The following is a 17,445-nucleotide window of genomic DNA, read 5'->3' as shown; positions in this document are numbered from 1 at the left end:
TGCACCCTGTCGTTGATTTTCCCCTTCGTGTCTGTGGTGGTGCTCCGGGGCTTGCAGCAGGAGGGTGGAGGGTGAGTACTCCTGGCGGGATTCCCTGAAATAGACGGAGATAACGAGTTTCGTGCGGGAAAGCAGAGCTCGCTCGGCTGCACACTCCCGGCTGGCTCAGCCTCCAGAACCGCAGGAGTCCCGCGGGTCCCGGGACGTGGCTCCGCCCCTCCGGCCGCTGGCCTGGATTGGCTGCCAGGGCCCGGCCCCTGACCAATCAGACGCGGGGGCGTTGTCCCGGGGGCGGGGCCCCGCTTCCCGCCTCCAGCGCTGCGCCTGCGCGGGTTCCAGGCGCCCAGGAGAGCCCCCGCTGGCTCGCGGCGGCTGCTGCCTCTCGTCTTCCCACCGCGGGTGCAGGCGGGACATGGCCGCGGCCACAGTGACAGCTGCAAGACGAGGCTTCTGCCGAGCCCCTCCGCTGCTCCTCCGGCGCGGATACCAGACGGAGAAGGGAGTCTATGGCTACCGGCCGAGGAAGCCCGAGAGCCAGGAGCCCCGGGGCGGCCTGGCGCGCCCTCCAGGTCGGGGATGGAGCGGGGCCGTGGGTGCAGGGGCTGGGGCGGGGGGGGCGGGGTCCTCCCAGCTAGGCCCGAGGTGGGGTGCTCCTGTGGGAGCGGAGAGGTCGGGCCTGGGGGTCTGCAGGGTGCGCTCAGGCGGGTGGGGGCGGGGCTGGGGGGCGAGGGCGGGTCGAGGTCGGGGTCGGGGTCCTGGTCTGACCCGCCTCGGAACTGGGGAGCCCAGGGCTCGAGGCCTCGGCGTTGGTGCCGCGCCTGGGCGATCTTCCCCTCGTTCCTGTGCGGACTGGTTTTGCGAGGTCTCGTCTTTTCTTTCCCCGTTGGATGTGAACTTGTGGGAACTTAGTTTTTTGCGAAGGCGGGGCTGCGGGGGAGGGGGAAGAAAAGAGTTCTCAGATCTCCCAGCTCCTGGGGTTTCCTCAAGGACGCATTTCCAGGGCCGTGTCGAGCAGACTGTAGGGCGACGGTGAAGAGGGCAGTTGGCTGGTGGTCTTGGACCACAGCATGGTGTGAATTATTTGTCTCCCTGACCTAAACTAGCCTCTTAACTTTGATTTCAGAGTTTTAAACTCCTTTCTGCATTTAGGACTGTATTACTGGTGGTCTTAATGGATTAGGAGACATGAACATAAGTGTTTGAGACTTTCTCTTTGCATGCTCATGTGCAAGAGACCTATTTTGAGTATTTGGTTTATGCTGCAAAGTTGTCTAAATTTTCTTTAAAAAAAAAACATTTATTTGAGAAAGTGAGAGACAGAGCACTGCTGGCACGGGGGAGTGAGGGGAGGAGCTGAGGGAAAGAATCTTCCAGCAGACTCCTCCTGATCTTGAGCCCGCCCCTCTGGCTCCCTGATCCTTGAGATGATGACTGAGCCACCCAGGCACCCCAAGTTGTCAATATTTAATCCTTACAGAATAGAAGATGAATACAGATTGATTATTAGAGGAAGACCATTTGGCATCTCCAGTCTAGGTATGAGATTAACAATGAAGATCCTCTTCATCATATAAGTACCCAAACTTTGAATCTTATATTACCCACTGGAACCTCAATATTTTGCTCTTGTCCTCAGGGGACATTTATAGCAGACCCGATTTCTGTCTCTTGGATGTAATGGGCCTTCTTTAGGGAACGCATTTTGGCCAACTGGATTGTTGTTAATCCCTTGAAGGTAGGACTCTTGGTGTCTTATTTCACTTTGCAAATCGAGTGTCAAGAATTTTACATGTCAATTATTCTTAGACTTAAGTGTGTATTCAAATCACTTTGAATTGATTTTTAAAATGTCAGCTTCGGGATCCCTGGGTGGCGCAGCGGTTTGGCGCCTGCCTTTGGCCCAGGGCTTGATCCTGGAGACCCGGGATCGAATCCCACGTCGGCTCCCGGTGCATGGGGCCTGCTTCTCCCTCTGCCTGTGTCTCTGCCTCTCTCTCATTCTCTCTGTGTGTGACTATCATAAATAAAAAAAAAAAAAAATGTCAGCTTCGGGGCACTTGGGTGGCTCAGTTAGTTGAGCACCTGATTCTTGATTTTTGGCTCAGGCCAAGATCTCTGGGTGAAGAGATCCAGCCTGAGGGCCCTGAGCTCAGAGAGGAGTCTACTGGAGATTCTCTCTCTCCTTCTCCCCCTCCCTACTGCTCTCTCAAATAAATAAATAAACAAACAAACAAATAAATAAATTGTTTAAAATGCCAATTCCCAGGCCTCCCCTTATCTTACTATTCTAATTCAGTGGTCTGAGATCAGGTTCAAAAATATAGATTTTTATTTAGGCACCCCAGGTGATTCTCTAGCAGAAAATACATAGCCATCGATGGCCAAATGCTGTTATAAGTCATAAGGGATGTATGTATAGGACATGTTTGACAATCTCTTCTTCATTTAAAATCATATTAGTGTGTGCTCAGTGTACAATTATTGTGATTTTGTTTAAGATTTTCCCTCACAATTGAGTCTCTATTTGATTTTTTTTTTTTAAGATTTTATTTTTAAGTAATCTCTACAGGCAATGTGGGCCTTGTTCCATCAAGTGAGCTGGCTAGACCCCCCCTGATTCATTTTTTTAAAAAAATTTATTGATTGAGAGAGAGCACAAGCAGAGAGGTGGGGAGACAGGCATAGGGAGAGGGAGAAGCAGACTCTCCACTGAGCAGGGAGTCTGACTTGGGGCTCGATTCTAGGACCCCAGGTTCATGACCTGAGCCAAAGGCAGACACTAAACTGAGCCCACCCAGGCATCCCTATTTGATTCTTTTTTTTTTTTTAATTTTTATTTATTTATGATAGTCAGAGAGAGAGAGAGAGAGAGAGAGGCAGAGACACAGGCAGAGGGAGAAGCAGGCTCCGTGCACTGGGAGCCCGACGTGGGATTCGATCCCGGGTCTCCAGGATCGCGCCCTGGGCCAAAGGCAGGCACCAAACCGCTGTGCCACCCAGGGATCCCCCTATTTGATTCTTGATAACAACCTGACAGCTGAAAACTAAGCCTTGCTTTGGAAAAACCTGAGCCAGTGGTTTCTAACTGAAAGACTGTATCCAAATCATCTTGGGAACTTTGAGCTGGTGTGGTGTGAAACATATTTCTGGGGTTGATTTTATATATAATCCCTTCCCTCCCCATCACTAGTAATGAATTTGCTCGATTGTAAGGTGCTTGATGATATTTGAAAGTTCATTACTGAGTCAGAACTGCAGGCCAAGGGTGGCCTCATGTGGTATTTGGAGGCAAGAATGAAATCAATGCCTGAAAACAATTGCTTGTTGCAGTCATAGGGTCTAGCTTAGGGAATTTTGTTGTTAAGGGCAATAATTTTGTTTATATTCTTATTTTTTAACTACTTTGAATAAAACTGAAGGGCAAGTGGGCCACTCTGTAACTTTCTTCAAAATTACCATTGCATGCAAGATCTGTGACAGGTTTTTCTTCTCTTCTGTTTCAGAATTTACTTCATTATTTTGTAGTGACTCTGTTTGTAGATCATGATCTCCTACTAGGCTGGGTAGGAGAAAGGGGGAAGGAGAGTTGGGTCTGTCACTTCCAGTAGCATCTCTCTGGCCAGAACTTGGTCACTATATATCTTCAAAAGAGACTGGCAAGCATAATTATTATTCAGGGTGGCCAGGTACCAGCTAAAAATTATGTGAGGAAAATGCTGGAAAATAATTCATAATCACTGCACTCTACCCCTCCGGCCACTCAAATAACCTAAGCTTCCCATACATAGAATGTATTCATGTCTCTTCTCTTCCATTCATTCTTGAAACCAGCTCAGAGTCTATTATCTCCGGAGAATGTACAGTCCTCTCTGTAGGGCTGTCTGTGTCTTCTCATGATCGGGAATGTTATAAACTGCCATGCGTCCCCTATTGACACATTCAGTATACAAAGAAAACTCACATGTGGAAAAAGAAAGAATGAGAAACTGCAAGCAGTCACTGTTCAAACAAGTTATCAAATCCTGTTGGAGAGGAATGATAAAAGCTTCTTGATGTGGCTCCCTAGTAAGGTCACTACATTCCCTTGGCTCTGCCTTCTGCGTCCTCATCCATTGTCTTCTGGGGCCATTCTGATGTGGGCGTGGGGGAGTATGCCCTCCTTGGGGGCTGCACACCTTCCACAATCTACTTTATTTTGGTATAGTTGGGAGCCTGAGAGTTACTTTAAGGGTACTCAGTTGCAGGGCTTTTTTTTTTGACTGGAACTAGGATTTGTTTGGCAGTACAATTTTATTTTTTCTTCTTTTTAAGGTTTATTTGTTTATTTGAGAGATAGGGGTAGGGGGGAAGGGGCAGAGGAAAAGGGAGAGAGAACCTGAGCAGACTCTTCGCTGAGTGCAGAGCCAGATGTGGCTCGACCCCGGGACCCTGAGACCATGACCTGAGCCAAAATCAAAAGCTGGATGCTTAACCCTACTGAGCCACCCATGCACCCCAGTAGTACAATTTTCTTATGACAATCATAGGTTTGCAGTCTTTTTGCTTGTGGTCATTCTATGAGCAAATTGCCTTTAGTCAAAGATCTCATCTAGACCTACTTTTAAAGCCTTGAAACCTCTGGTCTTTTACTTACTGCTTCTGTGCTCTACCCACTCTAAACTTAATGGTGCTTACCTGAGACCCTCTAGAATAATAGTGGGAAGGCAACACCCTTCATTGGACCTTGAAGGCTCAGCTGGCTCCCATTGTCTAATAGTGAATGCTTTCTAGAAGGTACTGGAAGAAGAGTTTGTGTGTTCTCTTACCTCCTGCAAAGACAGCCTCTTCCAGACCACCTTTTTCTAAGTGCTTCTAGTTTCCCAAATTTGCCAGGACCTGCCTTCTAGGTCCAGAGGCCTCCCATTAGCAGAGCTAAATTTCCCTTTATCTTTTTTTGCTCAGTCTAGCTTGACCTCATCTTTCTCCCAGGGCTTTCCTGAAAGTGACAAGGAACAGTGATCACCCACTACTAAGCCATAGCCCCGTGGACATAAAGTCTGCCTGCAGGATATCACAGGTGATACTTTCACCGCGTGTTTTGTCAGATAGCATCACACAGTGCTCATTAGCTTTCTTGTCTGAAATGTCTGGTTCTTGACACCTGCTGCCTGACTGCTAAGCCAATGTCACAGGCATTTTAGGCTCTGTTAGGTAGCAATCCACTGGGTACCAAATTATGTATTAGATAGGATAAGTTCAGGGACTGTGTCAGAGATCTGGAGTAACAGTGACTTAATTAAGTAAGATGAGTAAAGGTCTGAGCTGGGATGGCAGCTCTGCTCTGCAAAGTCATTAGGGATTCAGGATCCCTCTGTGTTGTTTCTTCACCATCCTGTGGGTGTTGCTCTCTACTCTGGTCCAGGATGGGTCACCACTGCATCCACAGTCTCCATCCACATCCTCCAAAAGGGGGAAGGAAAAGAGAACACCTCTCCCTTTAAGGGCAAGACTCAGAAGTTGCATACATCACTGCTGCTATCTTCTCACTCATCAGAACTTAGTCACATGGCCAACTGGCTGTCTAGAAGGCCGGGACATAGGTCTTTATTCTGGGTGGCCATATATTCAACTATCTATTACTACGAAAAAGAAGGGAAAATGGATATTGGGAGTTGTAGGAGTCTCTGCTACAGACATATTGTAAAAATCTGGGGCAAGCAACCCACCTTCAACTTTTTCATCTTATACTAATTTTCAAATTTGGAGCACTGTGTTACTCAAAGCCTTGCTTTCTTTCTATTTTCACTACTGGGATCCTAGTCTCGGCTTTTAATTCTGGTCTGCTGCTGCTGCAAAAAAAAATAATCATAATAATTCAAATGTTTTAACCAAGATCCACGGATCCCTATGGAAAAGTTTCAGAGGGTCTGTGGACCTTGAGCAACTCTGTGTCTATTTTTAGGAAAAGAGCATGTAACTTTTACTGAATTCTCAAAAAAAGAGATCCATGACTTTGAAAAGATAAAACTGCTAGCCTCACTGGTATTAAGATTTGTAGCCTAGTTCCTGTCTGGCTTAGACCAATCTTTCTGAAACATTGGTTTCATTGAGTCGTTTTCTTAACTCAGATGTCCAAAGGCTCCACTTTGCCTCTCAGAATAAAATGCAGATTCTCTAGCTTGATAGTCAATGCTCTTCATTTTTTGTGACCCATTCTGCTTTCTTTCTTACCTCTCTCCAACATAAATTCCCCCACATTTTAGGCTTTATCCTATATGCCTTTCCACTGCTTACCCATCTCCATACCTGTCTCCTCCATGACATCTTCCCAGACAATGCCTGCCTATCCTAATCTGAGCCACTTCAACTCTTAGTATGGGATGGACTAAGATGGACTTGGACTCTATTGAGGTTGTTTTTTTTTCCAAGATTTTATTTATTTATTCATAGAGAGAGAGAGAGGCAGAGACACAGGCAGAGGAAGAAGCAGGCTCCATGCAGGGAGCCCGATGTGGGACTCCTGGGTCTCCAGGATCATGCCCTGGGCCAAAGGCAGGCACCAAACATCTGAGCCACCCAGGGATCCCTCTATTGAGCTTTTTACGACTGAGTGCGGTTTTGTGTAGGGACCTATCATCTCACCTTGTAAAATTCTGCCTGGTAAAGATCTTGTCTTACATTCCTCCCAGCTCTACATTAAACGGAATACCTATTAAATGACTTATTCCCACCAGGAAATGGAAATATGATTCTGTACATGTAATTTGTTGTAACATTTAGTGCACTTGAACTTTGGGTACACCACCATCATACCAAGTATCAAGAAAGGAAGCACCATACACGTTGGGTAATATAATGTATTACTGTGTTTTAGAAAAAGTAATAATTTCTTTTTTACTGATGAACGCAGTGAAGACTTGCTGGGTTTTTTCTTAAATCCCATTGAAGTGTGTGCTTATGGTCAGTTCTATTAATTAGAACAGGAGTACGTGGTTTAATTAATGTCTGCCAGTTGTCCTGAAAGGTACCCTATTGGTTGAGAAGAACGATTGAGTTGATGTGATGGATCACGTCACCTTTTTGGTATTGGCAAAGTCAATCGAAGGACAAGCCCTACTGAAAATAGTTGCATGGCACCACCCACATCACAAGTGACAGTGCAGTGGGAAGACTTAACGATCAAAGTTATGGTGCCTCCCTCCTCCTCTTTGCCCTTCCTTCATCAGCCTTCTTTCTTCAAATATTTATCATGGCTGAAAATCAATGCTTGCATAGGACAACTGCATCATTTGCTAAGACTTCCATTGCACTTAGGGTTTAAGGAGATATTGAATTTGCTTCTAGTAACCTCTTAGATGGCAGTGGTTTCACTAGTTAAAATTTGACCTATGATGAGTGTTCTTTGTAGCTGGTGATTAGTAACAGCTTGTACTTTAACCTCTGTAAACCTCAATTCAGGTAAACTTGAATTTACTTATGAACAATCCCACTTTAAATGGAGGAGTGCTGATTCATGAGTATAAATTTAATTATGGAGGATTTGGATCACAAAAAAATGGCAGGATTTAGGGATCAGCAGAAGATGGGAGCCATAGGATTCCAAACAGCATTGAGTGGTTACTGACCTTGCACTGAGCTTTAATAGTTGAAGTTGTGGGTATATTGCATATTAGAAATAACAGGAGCCTTTACTGGAGTCATGGGAAAAGTAGTTGAAGAAAATCTTATTGCACAGAGATTTTTAAAAATTTACTTAATTCTGGAGTACAAATGCAGACCAAAAAAGGCTAATGGCATTAGCTTTTGTACTTTTTTTTTTTTGGTTGTCTCCGTGATTTCCAGTTCTCTCATCCCTTTTGCCATTCTGGGCTTCTGTTTTCAATTTTTTTAAAAAAGATTTTATTTATTCATTTGCATGTGAGAGTTAGTGAGAGATAGAGCACACAAGTGGGGGGAGGGGCAGAAGGGGAGGGAGTAGTAGGCTCCCCGCTGAGCAGGAAGCTGGATTTGGGGCCCAATCCCAGCACTCTGGGATCATGGCCTGAGCCAATGTCAGATGCTTAACCGACTGAGCCACCCAGACGCCCCTTCCCTTTTCAATCTTTCTTGTAGTATAATGGATAAATGACTGAGTTGAAGTCAAATATGCTTGAGTTCAAATTCCAACTTCTTCACTATCTGATCACATTTTGGAAGTCACATAACCCTCTTTGAGCCCCAATTAACTCTTCTGCAGATAAAGATACCTATTTCAGAGTTGTTGCAAGGGTTAGGTAAGATGATATGTGTGAGACACTGACTACAGGGTGTAGCAAAGGTTAGTGCTCACTATCATTTCATCTGTGACCCTTATCTATCTTGGCAGTGATTTAGAAAGGATTGGGAGAAAAACAGGATCAGAACAAAGTGGGGGTTTGTTTTGTTTTGCTTTTTAGTTTAGTTTTTAAATTTTTTTCAAGAAAAATATCTGGCGAAATAAATTTATTTTATAAGATAAGAAATTTATTTTATAAGCATATGAGGATATGCTTCTGCCTTTGGCTCAGGTTAGGATCCCAGGGATCAACCCCTGCACTGAGCTTCCTGCTCAGCGGAGAGTCTGCTTTGCCATTTCTCTCTGCTGCTCTCCCTACTTGCTTGCTCTCTCCCTGCCTTTATAAATAAATAAATAAATAAATAAATAAATAAATAAATAAATAAATAAACAAGCAAACAAACAAACAAATAAAATCTTTCTAAAAAACGATATTATTAGTTTGGGGTGGAAAGAGAGGATATGATATAAAATGAACTCAGTTTCACAGCCTACGTCTGTGTTGTACAGAATATGGTACTCTGGTACAGAGTCTTAGTGTTAATGTGGGTATCTACGATGTTCCTAAGCTGAAGCTGGGGTCAGCTGTCACATTTTAATGGGGTTCAGAGGGACTCCAGTTATAACATTCTCATTCTTCGAATTTTCATGACTTCATAGATACCCAACATTCTCATTCCCACTTGCTATAAGGATATGCTGCCTTGAATACAAGAGACTGTGGATACTATCTAGATACTTTTGGGAAGAGGCTATTATGACCAGATGATGAAAAAGAACTATACTGACTTTAAATATTTAGTTTATCTGTCTATGTACTTCATAATGGTTAATATGAACCCCTTCTTCCTGAAAATAAAACATTCCTCATTGCCCCCACTGTGCTTGTTTGAGAATAAAGCAATTGATGTAAATATCCCTACAGTAATTTTTTTTTTTTCATTCTCCCATTAGCTAAGGTTCTTTTGGTCACAAGCATCAGAAACCACTGTGGCTCTCTAAAGCAAAGAGGGAACTTTATTTGAAAGATACGAGGGAATCTCCCAGAACTGAAGGATATGTGCAGCACCCAAGACTGGGGTGGAGTGGAGGGGAAGAAGATCAGAACTAACTCTAGGAATATTGGTAAAAGCTGTGTGTGAGCTCACAGGGCACAGCTGTTAATGTACTTAGCTCCTATGCTACCCATAATGCGTGTCGGGGTCCTCGAGACCCCCCCTACATATAGAGATTCACCAGAAAGACTCATGGCACTCAGCCTATAGTTGTACTCATGGCTCAGGTTTATCACAGTGATGTAATAAGGATCTGGATCATAATGGAGAAAAGCACAGGAAAAGTCACCTCTGGAGGCACCTTTGTGCAGGCTTTTTCATGCTCTCTGTCCCATGAGGGGTGACACAGACTGCACTCCTCTTCTAGCAACACAAACACAGTAGTATATATACCCTGGAAGTCCATTAGCAACTTGGCCCCCAAGGTTTTTATTGGCAGATGTTCATGTAAGCATCCTCTGTGTGTGCCAAAATTCCAGACTTCCAGAAGAAAAGCAGGTGTTCAGTAGAAGCCACGTTGTTGGCACAAACAGGAGGCGTAGCAAACCATCCTTATCTCCCAAAACCAAGTCATAAATTCTGGAAAGATGAAATCGGACCCACCTTGATTCAGGTGTCTTTGGAATCTGTGAATTGGGAAGGAGGCAGAAGGGAATGTGGTAAACATGGTCTCAGGATCCTACTTTCTGGAATGAGAGGATGTGGCTCTCAGAAAGAGGGGCTCAAAGCAAGGAAGGAGCATCCACTGCAGCTCTTGTACTGTGTGTTTGAGGGCTCTGGAGAACTTTCATCAACGATGATTGTGTGACTCTCTTATGATATGCTGAATCTTAGGACTTGATTCAGTTCATAACAGATGTTTCTTGAGCATCTACTATGTGCCAGTCTCTTAAACCAGAAGCATGCTTTCGGTATTTTCCATTTTGTTTTGAAGAAGCATGTGTCTCTCTGCTGCTGTTTTCCCTATTTTCTCTGGCTTCTTAGAGATTGAAACATCAAATTAAATTCTTCTGAACTTCTATAGATAACCTAAGTGCTAAGTTGTTTGGATGGTATTATGCCTAACATAAACATATGCATTTTTCTTTTACAGTAATCCTTTGGTTTATTTTTACAGTGATAAAGTTATTTTTATGAGGAATATATGTATTCAGTTGCTGTGCTCTCATCCTCTTGTCTTTTCACTATTTGCCACAAAAGTAATACAGGTGAAGCACTTTCATCCAAAGCATTTGAAACTAGAACGTGTTAGTTTCATGTTAATTTCAAAAAGGTCATTAAAGCAAGGAGTAAGATAAAGGAATGAGAGATGCTTTAAATATTTTCACAAATATATTTATTTTTGTTTTCATATTTCCAAATCTTTAAAAATAAGAGCACTTATGGAAGCAATCTGAATGCAACATTTCTCCAGATTTTTTTTTTAAAGATTTATTTATTTATTCATTCAGAGAGAGCGAAGAGAGAGGCAGAGACACAGGCAGAGGGAGAAGCAGGCTCCATGCAGGAAGCCCGATGTGGGACTCGATCCTGGGTCTCCAGGATCACACCCCAGGCTGCAGGCGGCGCTAAACTGCTGCACCACCGGGGCTGCCCCCATTTCTCCAGATTTTTATGATTTCTCCTCCAACATTTTATTTTCTCCCATAGCAAAAGCCATAGGTACAAATATACCTGATTCTTACAAGCATGAAGTCCATGGGTGGGGACAGGTGTGCCAGGGGACATGGAGAAAACCTCTGAAATCAAAAGCTTTCAGAGCATAGTAGGTGGCAAGTCAGTTAAATGGATACAATTTAAAGAGTTCTATGCATGTTCACTGTGGAGAATTCAGTAAATATGATTAGCAAAAAACCAAAAATCAGGAATTTTAATATAGGATAATCCCTAAGTTTTAGTCCATTTCCTTTACACATATGAAATATATATACACACATACATATATAGGAATACTATAGATACTAATATTATGCTATATAGACTATGTAATGAAATATGTTTTATGTATTATACACATATACATTTTAACAAAGAGCAGGCTCCTGCTGTATATGCTGCATATAGTCTTTTTTCCTCCTCATACACTTAAGTTTCTCCTACAACATTGTTTTGCAATGGCTATTGGCAAAGGAAGATTAGTTGACAGCACTATGGCTTGTCTCTCGGAGGATTGGCGGTTTGCAGAATTAGAGGACTGATAGTAGGGGAAAGTCTATGAGGAACTTTTGGGGAGGGTGTGGTGATGAGTAGCTTCACCTCCTATTGTTCCCTGGGGGAAAGCAGGTTCCAGTTAGGTCAGGGGTATAAGGAGTGTTTAGGGAAGAGGGAGAGAATGCAGAGAGATTTGTTAATCATGGAGCAGAATTCCATGGAATTCCAATGGAAGGATCTGGGAGGCAGAAAGGGAAGGGATATGGAATTGGATCTTCAAGAAGAAACCAGAGGGGGGCTCCTGGATGGCTCAGTACATTAAGCGTCTGCCTTTGGTTCAGATTATGATCCCAGGGTTCTAGGATCGAGCCCTACATGGGTCAGGTCATGATCCCAGGGTCCTAGGATAGAGCCCCATGTAGGGCTCCCTACTCAGCAGGGAGTCTGCTTCTCCCTCTCCCTCTGCCCGTCTCCCTGCTCATGATCCCTCTCCCTCTCTCTCTCTCTCTAATAAATAAATAAAACCTTAAAAAAAAAAAAAAAAGAGGAGGAAGGAAGAAACCAGAACAATGGAAGGAGGGCCTGAGAGAAAACAGAGGGGCAGGATGGATATAGAGGTGCAAGGGGGGAGAGGCCCCCACTCTCTGGCTCTGCCAGAACAGCAGTGGACATGTATTCTTTGGAGTGAGCAGCATGCTTTTATGCCAACTCCTATGCCTTTGCTCTAAAGTAGCTTGAAAAGCCTGGTGAGCAGTTAAAAATGGGAGCAGTGATCTCTGTGAGCGGACATAGGTTCACTAAGAGAATGTTTTCAACAAGGCTACTAATCTGAGAATGGTGATGATAACCTTACATGTTTACTATTGGACTTGTCCCACTAGAGATGTGGTTTTGTACATGTTACTAGAAGCTGTGGAAAGTGTAGGAGATCACCCAGAGAGAAAATAGATTGAGAAAAAGGCTCTGAGCAGACGTGCAGAGCACTGTTTTAGAGATGAACTCCCCACAAAATTACTAAGGTTGAGTAGCCAGTGAGGTAGGAGGAAGGCCAGGATCTTGCAATGTCACAGAGCCCAGGGAAGAATATGGGATTTTTTGTTTTGTTTTTGGAGGGTGGAGGGAAGGAGAATGTGGTTTAATTGTGTTTTATTTATTTAAATTCAATTAATTTACATATAGTGTATATTTAGTTTCAGAAGTAGAGTTCGGTATTCATCAGTTGCATTAAGACACCCAGTGCCATTCCATCACAGGCCCTCCTTAATGCCCATCATTCAACAACCCCATCCCTCCACCTCCCTCCCCTCCAGCAACTCTGTTTGTTCCCTATAGTTAACAGTCTTTTATGATTTGTCTTCCTCTCTGATTTTGTCTTGTTTTATTTTGATCTCTTCCCCTTTGATCCTCTGTTTTGTTTCTTAAATTCCATGTATGAGTGAGATCATATAATTGTCGTTCCCTGTTGACTTCTTTCCCTTAGTATAATACACTCTAGCTGCATGCACGTCATTGCAATACTACTCAGCCATCGAAGAAAAGAAAAATGTGTTTTTAAGGAGTGGCCAGTGGGGACAATGCTTTAGATGTGGTCTATCTGGATTTTAGCCATACATCCAAAAATTTCCTACTTTGTAGCACAGCAATTGAGAACTTTAATAGGGTTCAGAATAGAACCCCTGTAGCAGTTTATATGATTACCCTCCAGCCTGAAATAAATTCATTTACTGGGATTGTTTGATTAGTTTACTAGACATAATATGGAACCTCCTGTCGTATTAGTGTAAACACATTCTTTACATATTCATTTCATCTCTATTTTTCCTGTGAGCCTGCAGCAAGCCATACATTTGGCAATCCTCTGACTACAAACCCAAGCACATATGTAGCTCACTTCATTGCAATAAATGTTCATGAATGATAATTAAATGTTTCAAAATATGCTAACAATTTTCCCTGGGTTCTAAGAATAAAAACAAACTGAAAAAAATGTTCAGAAAACATTTTTCATTTTCTTGTGTGCACTCAAGAGTGGATCTGCTCATCTTCAGGGATTTGCAGTCAGTCTGTAAGGCTGCCTTGATGAACTGAAGGTGAATTGAATGTAAGCATGAAGGAATTTTTTTTTCTTCAAAGTTTGGAAGACCTTTCATGTGGAAAAGGGGAAAAAAAGCAATTTTGGGCTCAATATAAAATCACCAATTGGATTCACTGAGAGATAATGCCTCTCCTTTAAGCAGAGATGGAGGAACTGCACATTTAGGCTTTATAAAGGAGATCTTTCTTTCTTTCTTTCTTTCTTTCTTTCTTTCTTTCTTTCTTTTTTTTTTATTTGCGCTATGTGTGTGACAAGATCATTTTTAAGATCTTTTTCTGGTCTAAGATTTCATGAGTCTGAAATAACTGTGACCTGGGGCCTTTAAGAAACGGGGAAGGAAATGTAACATTGATTTTGTAGTTCTACTTTTTTATGTAAAATATTTAAAAATCTCAAATAATAAGAGGACTATAATTATCCCTAATCTCAGCATTTTAACAATTCTTTTCGATTTGAGGTGTTTCCTTTTACTATCTATCAATGGACATAGTTGTTTTACAAATGTGCGCTCATAGTTCTGTTCCCTTTTTTTTTTTTTCCAGTGTGTTTTCCTGGATTCCGGTAGTCTTTAATCCTGAGATATGGTGGGTGGAAGCAATGCATTAAAAATGTTTTAGGTTACAAAGGCTTCTTAGAAAAACTGGTTTTGTGTGTGTGTGTGTGTGTGGGCATTTCCTAAATTGTTTGTATTATTTTCTTTTCCATTGGAATTAGTTGATCATGGCCTTGCCAGATTGGTGACAGTATACTGTGAACATGGTCATAAAGCTGCCAAAATCAACCCCCTCTTCAGTGGACAAGCCTTGCAGGAGGATGTGCCTGAAATCCAAGCTCTTCTGTCGACCGTGCAAGGACCCTTTAATACCTCAGGTAAAGCTGGTTGAGGGACGCCTGGCAGGCTCAGCGGTTGGGTGGCTGCCTTCGGCTGCCTTCAGCTCAGGTCGTGATCTTGGGATCTGGGATTGAGTCATGCATCTGGCTCCTGAGAAGAGCCTGCTTCTCCCTCTGCCTGTGTCTCTGCTTCTCTCTCTGTGTGTCTCTCATGAATAAATAAATAAATCTTTAAAAAAAAAAAAAAGCTGGTTGACACTAGACTGTCCATGTGACAGTTAGCTGCCAACATGAGGTAGAGCTCCTGTCTCTGTTCTTGAAGAATCCACATGTCCCCCTCACCACCCCTGGGGCTGAGGCTTCCAAGGGATATGAGCTGACAGTGAGGGGCACTTTCAAGCATTGTCTAAGAGGACCTGTCTTGAGGTTCTAGAATAGTCTTTCAGTAAGACCCATTTCTTCTGAGTTTGAAAACATATTCACCAAATAAGACATACAAGTAGCCAGCAGGTGTATGGAAAGGTATTCAGCATTGTTCATCATCAAGGAAATGTAAATCAAAACCACGGTGAGATATTATCACCTCACACCTGTTAGAATGGCTGTTATAAAAAAGACATGAGATGAGAAGTGTTGATGAAGATGTGGATGTGGAGAAAAGGGAGCCCTCATGCACTGCTGGTGGGAATGCAAGTAGGTATAGCTACTCTGGAAAACAATATAGAGGTTCCTCAAAAAATTAAAAATAGAAATACCGTATGATCCAATAATCCCACTTCTGAGTATTTATCCAAAGGAATTGAAATCAGGGTCTTGAAGAGTTACCTGTACTTTCATGTTTATTGTGGCATTATTACAATAACCAAAATACAGAAACAACCTAAATGTCCATCAGTGGATGAATGAATAAAGAAATGCAGTAAAGGGGCACCTGGCTGGCTCAGTTGGTAGAGCATACAACTCCTAATCTTGGGGTCATGAGTTCAAGCCCCACATTAGGCGTAGAGCCTACTTTAAAAAAAAGAAAGAGAATGCAGTATGTGCACAGAATGGAATATTATTCGGCCTTAGAGAAAAGGAAATCCTGCTATTTGTGACACCATGGATGAACCTTGGGGACATTATGCTAGGTGAAATAAAACCAGTTGCAGAAGGATGGATACTACAGGATCTCACTACATGAGGAATCTCAAGTAGTCCAACTTGTGCTAGCTTCAGCAGCACAGATATTAAAACTGGAATTATACAGAGGGGGTTAGAATGGCCCTTGCACAAGAATAACCTGCAAATTCATGAAGCATTCCATATTTAAGAAAAATAATGAAATAAAATAGTCAATTCTTAGAACCCATAGAATAATGGTGCCCAAGGTCTGGGTATAGGTGGAAAAGAGAAGCTGTGGGTTAAAGGTACAAAGTTTCAATTATGAAAGATAAATAAGTATGGAGATCTTCTATACAATGGGGCCTACAGTTAACAATACTGTATTTTATACTTAAAAATTGGGTAGAAAAGAGTTATTATGTTCAGTGCTCTTTCCACAAAATAAAACAGATTATTTGAAAAATGAATAAAAAATTACAAGCCCTGAAATTAAAAAGAAAAAAACAGTCAGACTCCCATTATGTGCCACTTTACATCTATCATGTCAATTCATTCTCATACCTACTTCCTAAAGAAGTTACTGCCATCTTTATTTTACAGATAGAACAGAAACTCAGAGAATCTAAGTAACTTGTAGCTAGAAAGTGGCAGAGGTACGGTGACAACCCACATCTGCTTCCATTCTGTAGCCTGCACCCTTTCTGCCTGTTTTCTTTCACACCCTGGGAACTTAAACGAAGTTGGTGCTGGATAACCAGTCAGGATCCTGGGTTCCTACCTCATGTCATATTTTATTTTATTTTTTTGTTATTTTATTTTATTATTATTATTTTTTAAGATTTTATTTATTTATTCATGAGAGACATACAGAGAGAGAGAGAGGCAGAGACACAGGTAGAGGGAGAAGCAGGCTCCATGTACCGGGAGCCTGATGTGGGACTCGATCCTAGGTCTCTAGGATCACACCCTGGGCCGAAGGCAGGCGCTAAACCGCTGAGCCACACAGGGATCCCTATTTTATTTTTTAAAATTAGATTATTTTATTTTATTTTATTTATTTATTTTAAGATTTTTATTTATTTATTCATGAGAGACACACACAGAGAGAGAGAGAGAGAGAGGCAGAGACACAGGCTGAAGGAGAAGCAGGCTCCATGTAGTCCCAACATGGAACTCTATCCCGGGACTCCAGGATCATGCCCTGGGCTGAAGGTGGTGCTAAACCGTTGAGCCACCCAGGCTGCCCTATTTTATTTATTTTCATATTTCTTTATGACTTTTAAAGATTTTATTTTTAAGCAATCTTGACACTCAATGTGCGCTTGAACTCACAACCCCGAGATTGAGAGTCACATGCTCTTATGACTGAGCCAGCCAGATGCCCCTTTTGTCGTTTTTTTTTTAAAGTTAATGTTGGCCAATGTCCAATTCTGGTATATGCATCAATTAATGTTCTAGTAATTTATTGCAGTGAAACGAACCACTCCAAAATATAGTGACTTTTAAGGGCACAATTTTATTATCTTGTGGTTCTAGGATTTGACTGGACTCAGCTAGGTAATTCTCAGTTGGGGTCTCTAAGACAAAATCTATGCCTCTATCATAATTTAAATGGCCCTTCAGGAATGGAAACACTTACCATTTTTATGTCATCCCTGTCTCTGTGTTGTGCCTTATTCTTGCTGAATCTGTGTACAGGTCCCTGATATAATTCTGTCAACTGATTCGTTCTTAACTTTGCATGGAATGTCCTTCTATCTCTACTTGATCAACCTATGACATTCCTGTTCATTTTTAGGATTCAATGAGCACTGACTGCTCTGTGAGGCAGAGCTACCCAGGGCTTGCTAAGGTAGAGTTCAGTATTCCCTCACCTATGCTCTCATGGTACTGTGAGTAATGCTCAACAACAGCAC

General features: G+C 42.5%; 1 protein-coding gene and 1 non-coding gene across 2 annotated transcripts in view; both read left to right on the top strand.

The window, feature by feature from the left end:
- Nucleotides 1-325: 325 nt before the first annotated feature.
- The window catches only part of DHTKD1 (dehydrogenase E1 and transketolase domain containing 1), a 50,848-nt gene continuing 33,728 nt past the window's right edge, over nt 326-17,445 (top strand). Inside the window, exons 1-2 of the mRNA XM_077897232.1 lie at nt 326-569; nt 14,309-14,464. Of these exons, the coding sequence (XP_077753358.1) occupies nt 413-569; nt 14,309-14,464 (313 nt within the window). The 5' untranslated portion in view covers nt 326-412. The remainder of the gene's footprint in view (nt 570-14,308; nt 14,465-17,445) is intronic.
- Nucleotides 15,631-15,737, top strand: LOC144314989 (U6 spliceosomal RNA). Its single transcript, XR_013380813.1, has one exon. It is a non-coding gene; the product is annotated as a U6 spliceosomal RNA (small nuclear RNA).

Source organism: Canis aureus, chromosome 5 (genome assembly GCF_053574225.1).
Source record: "Canis aureus isolate CA01 chromosome 5, VMU_Caureus_v.1.0, whole genome shotgun sequence".
Classification (NCBI taxonomy): Eukaryota; Metazoa; Chordata; class Mammalia; order Carnivora; family Canidae; genus Canis; species Canis aureus.
This window is presented reverse-complemented; position numbering and strand designations above follow the sequence as displayed.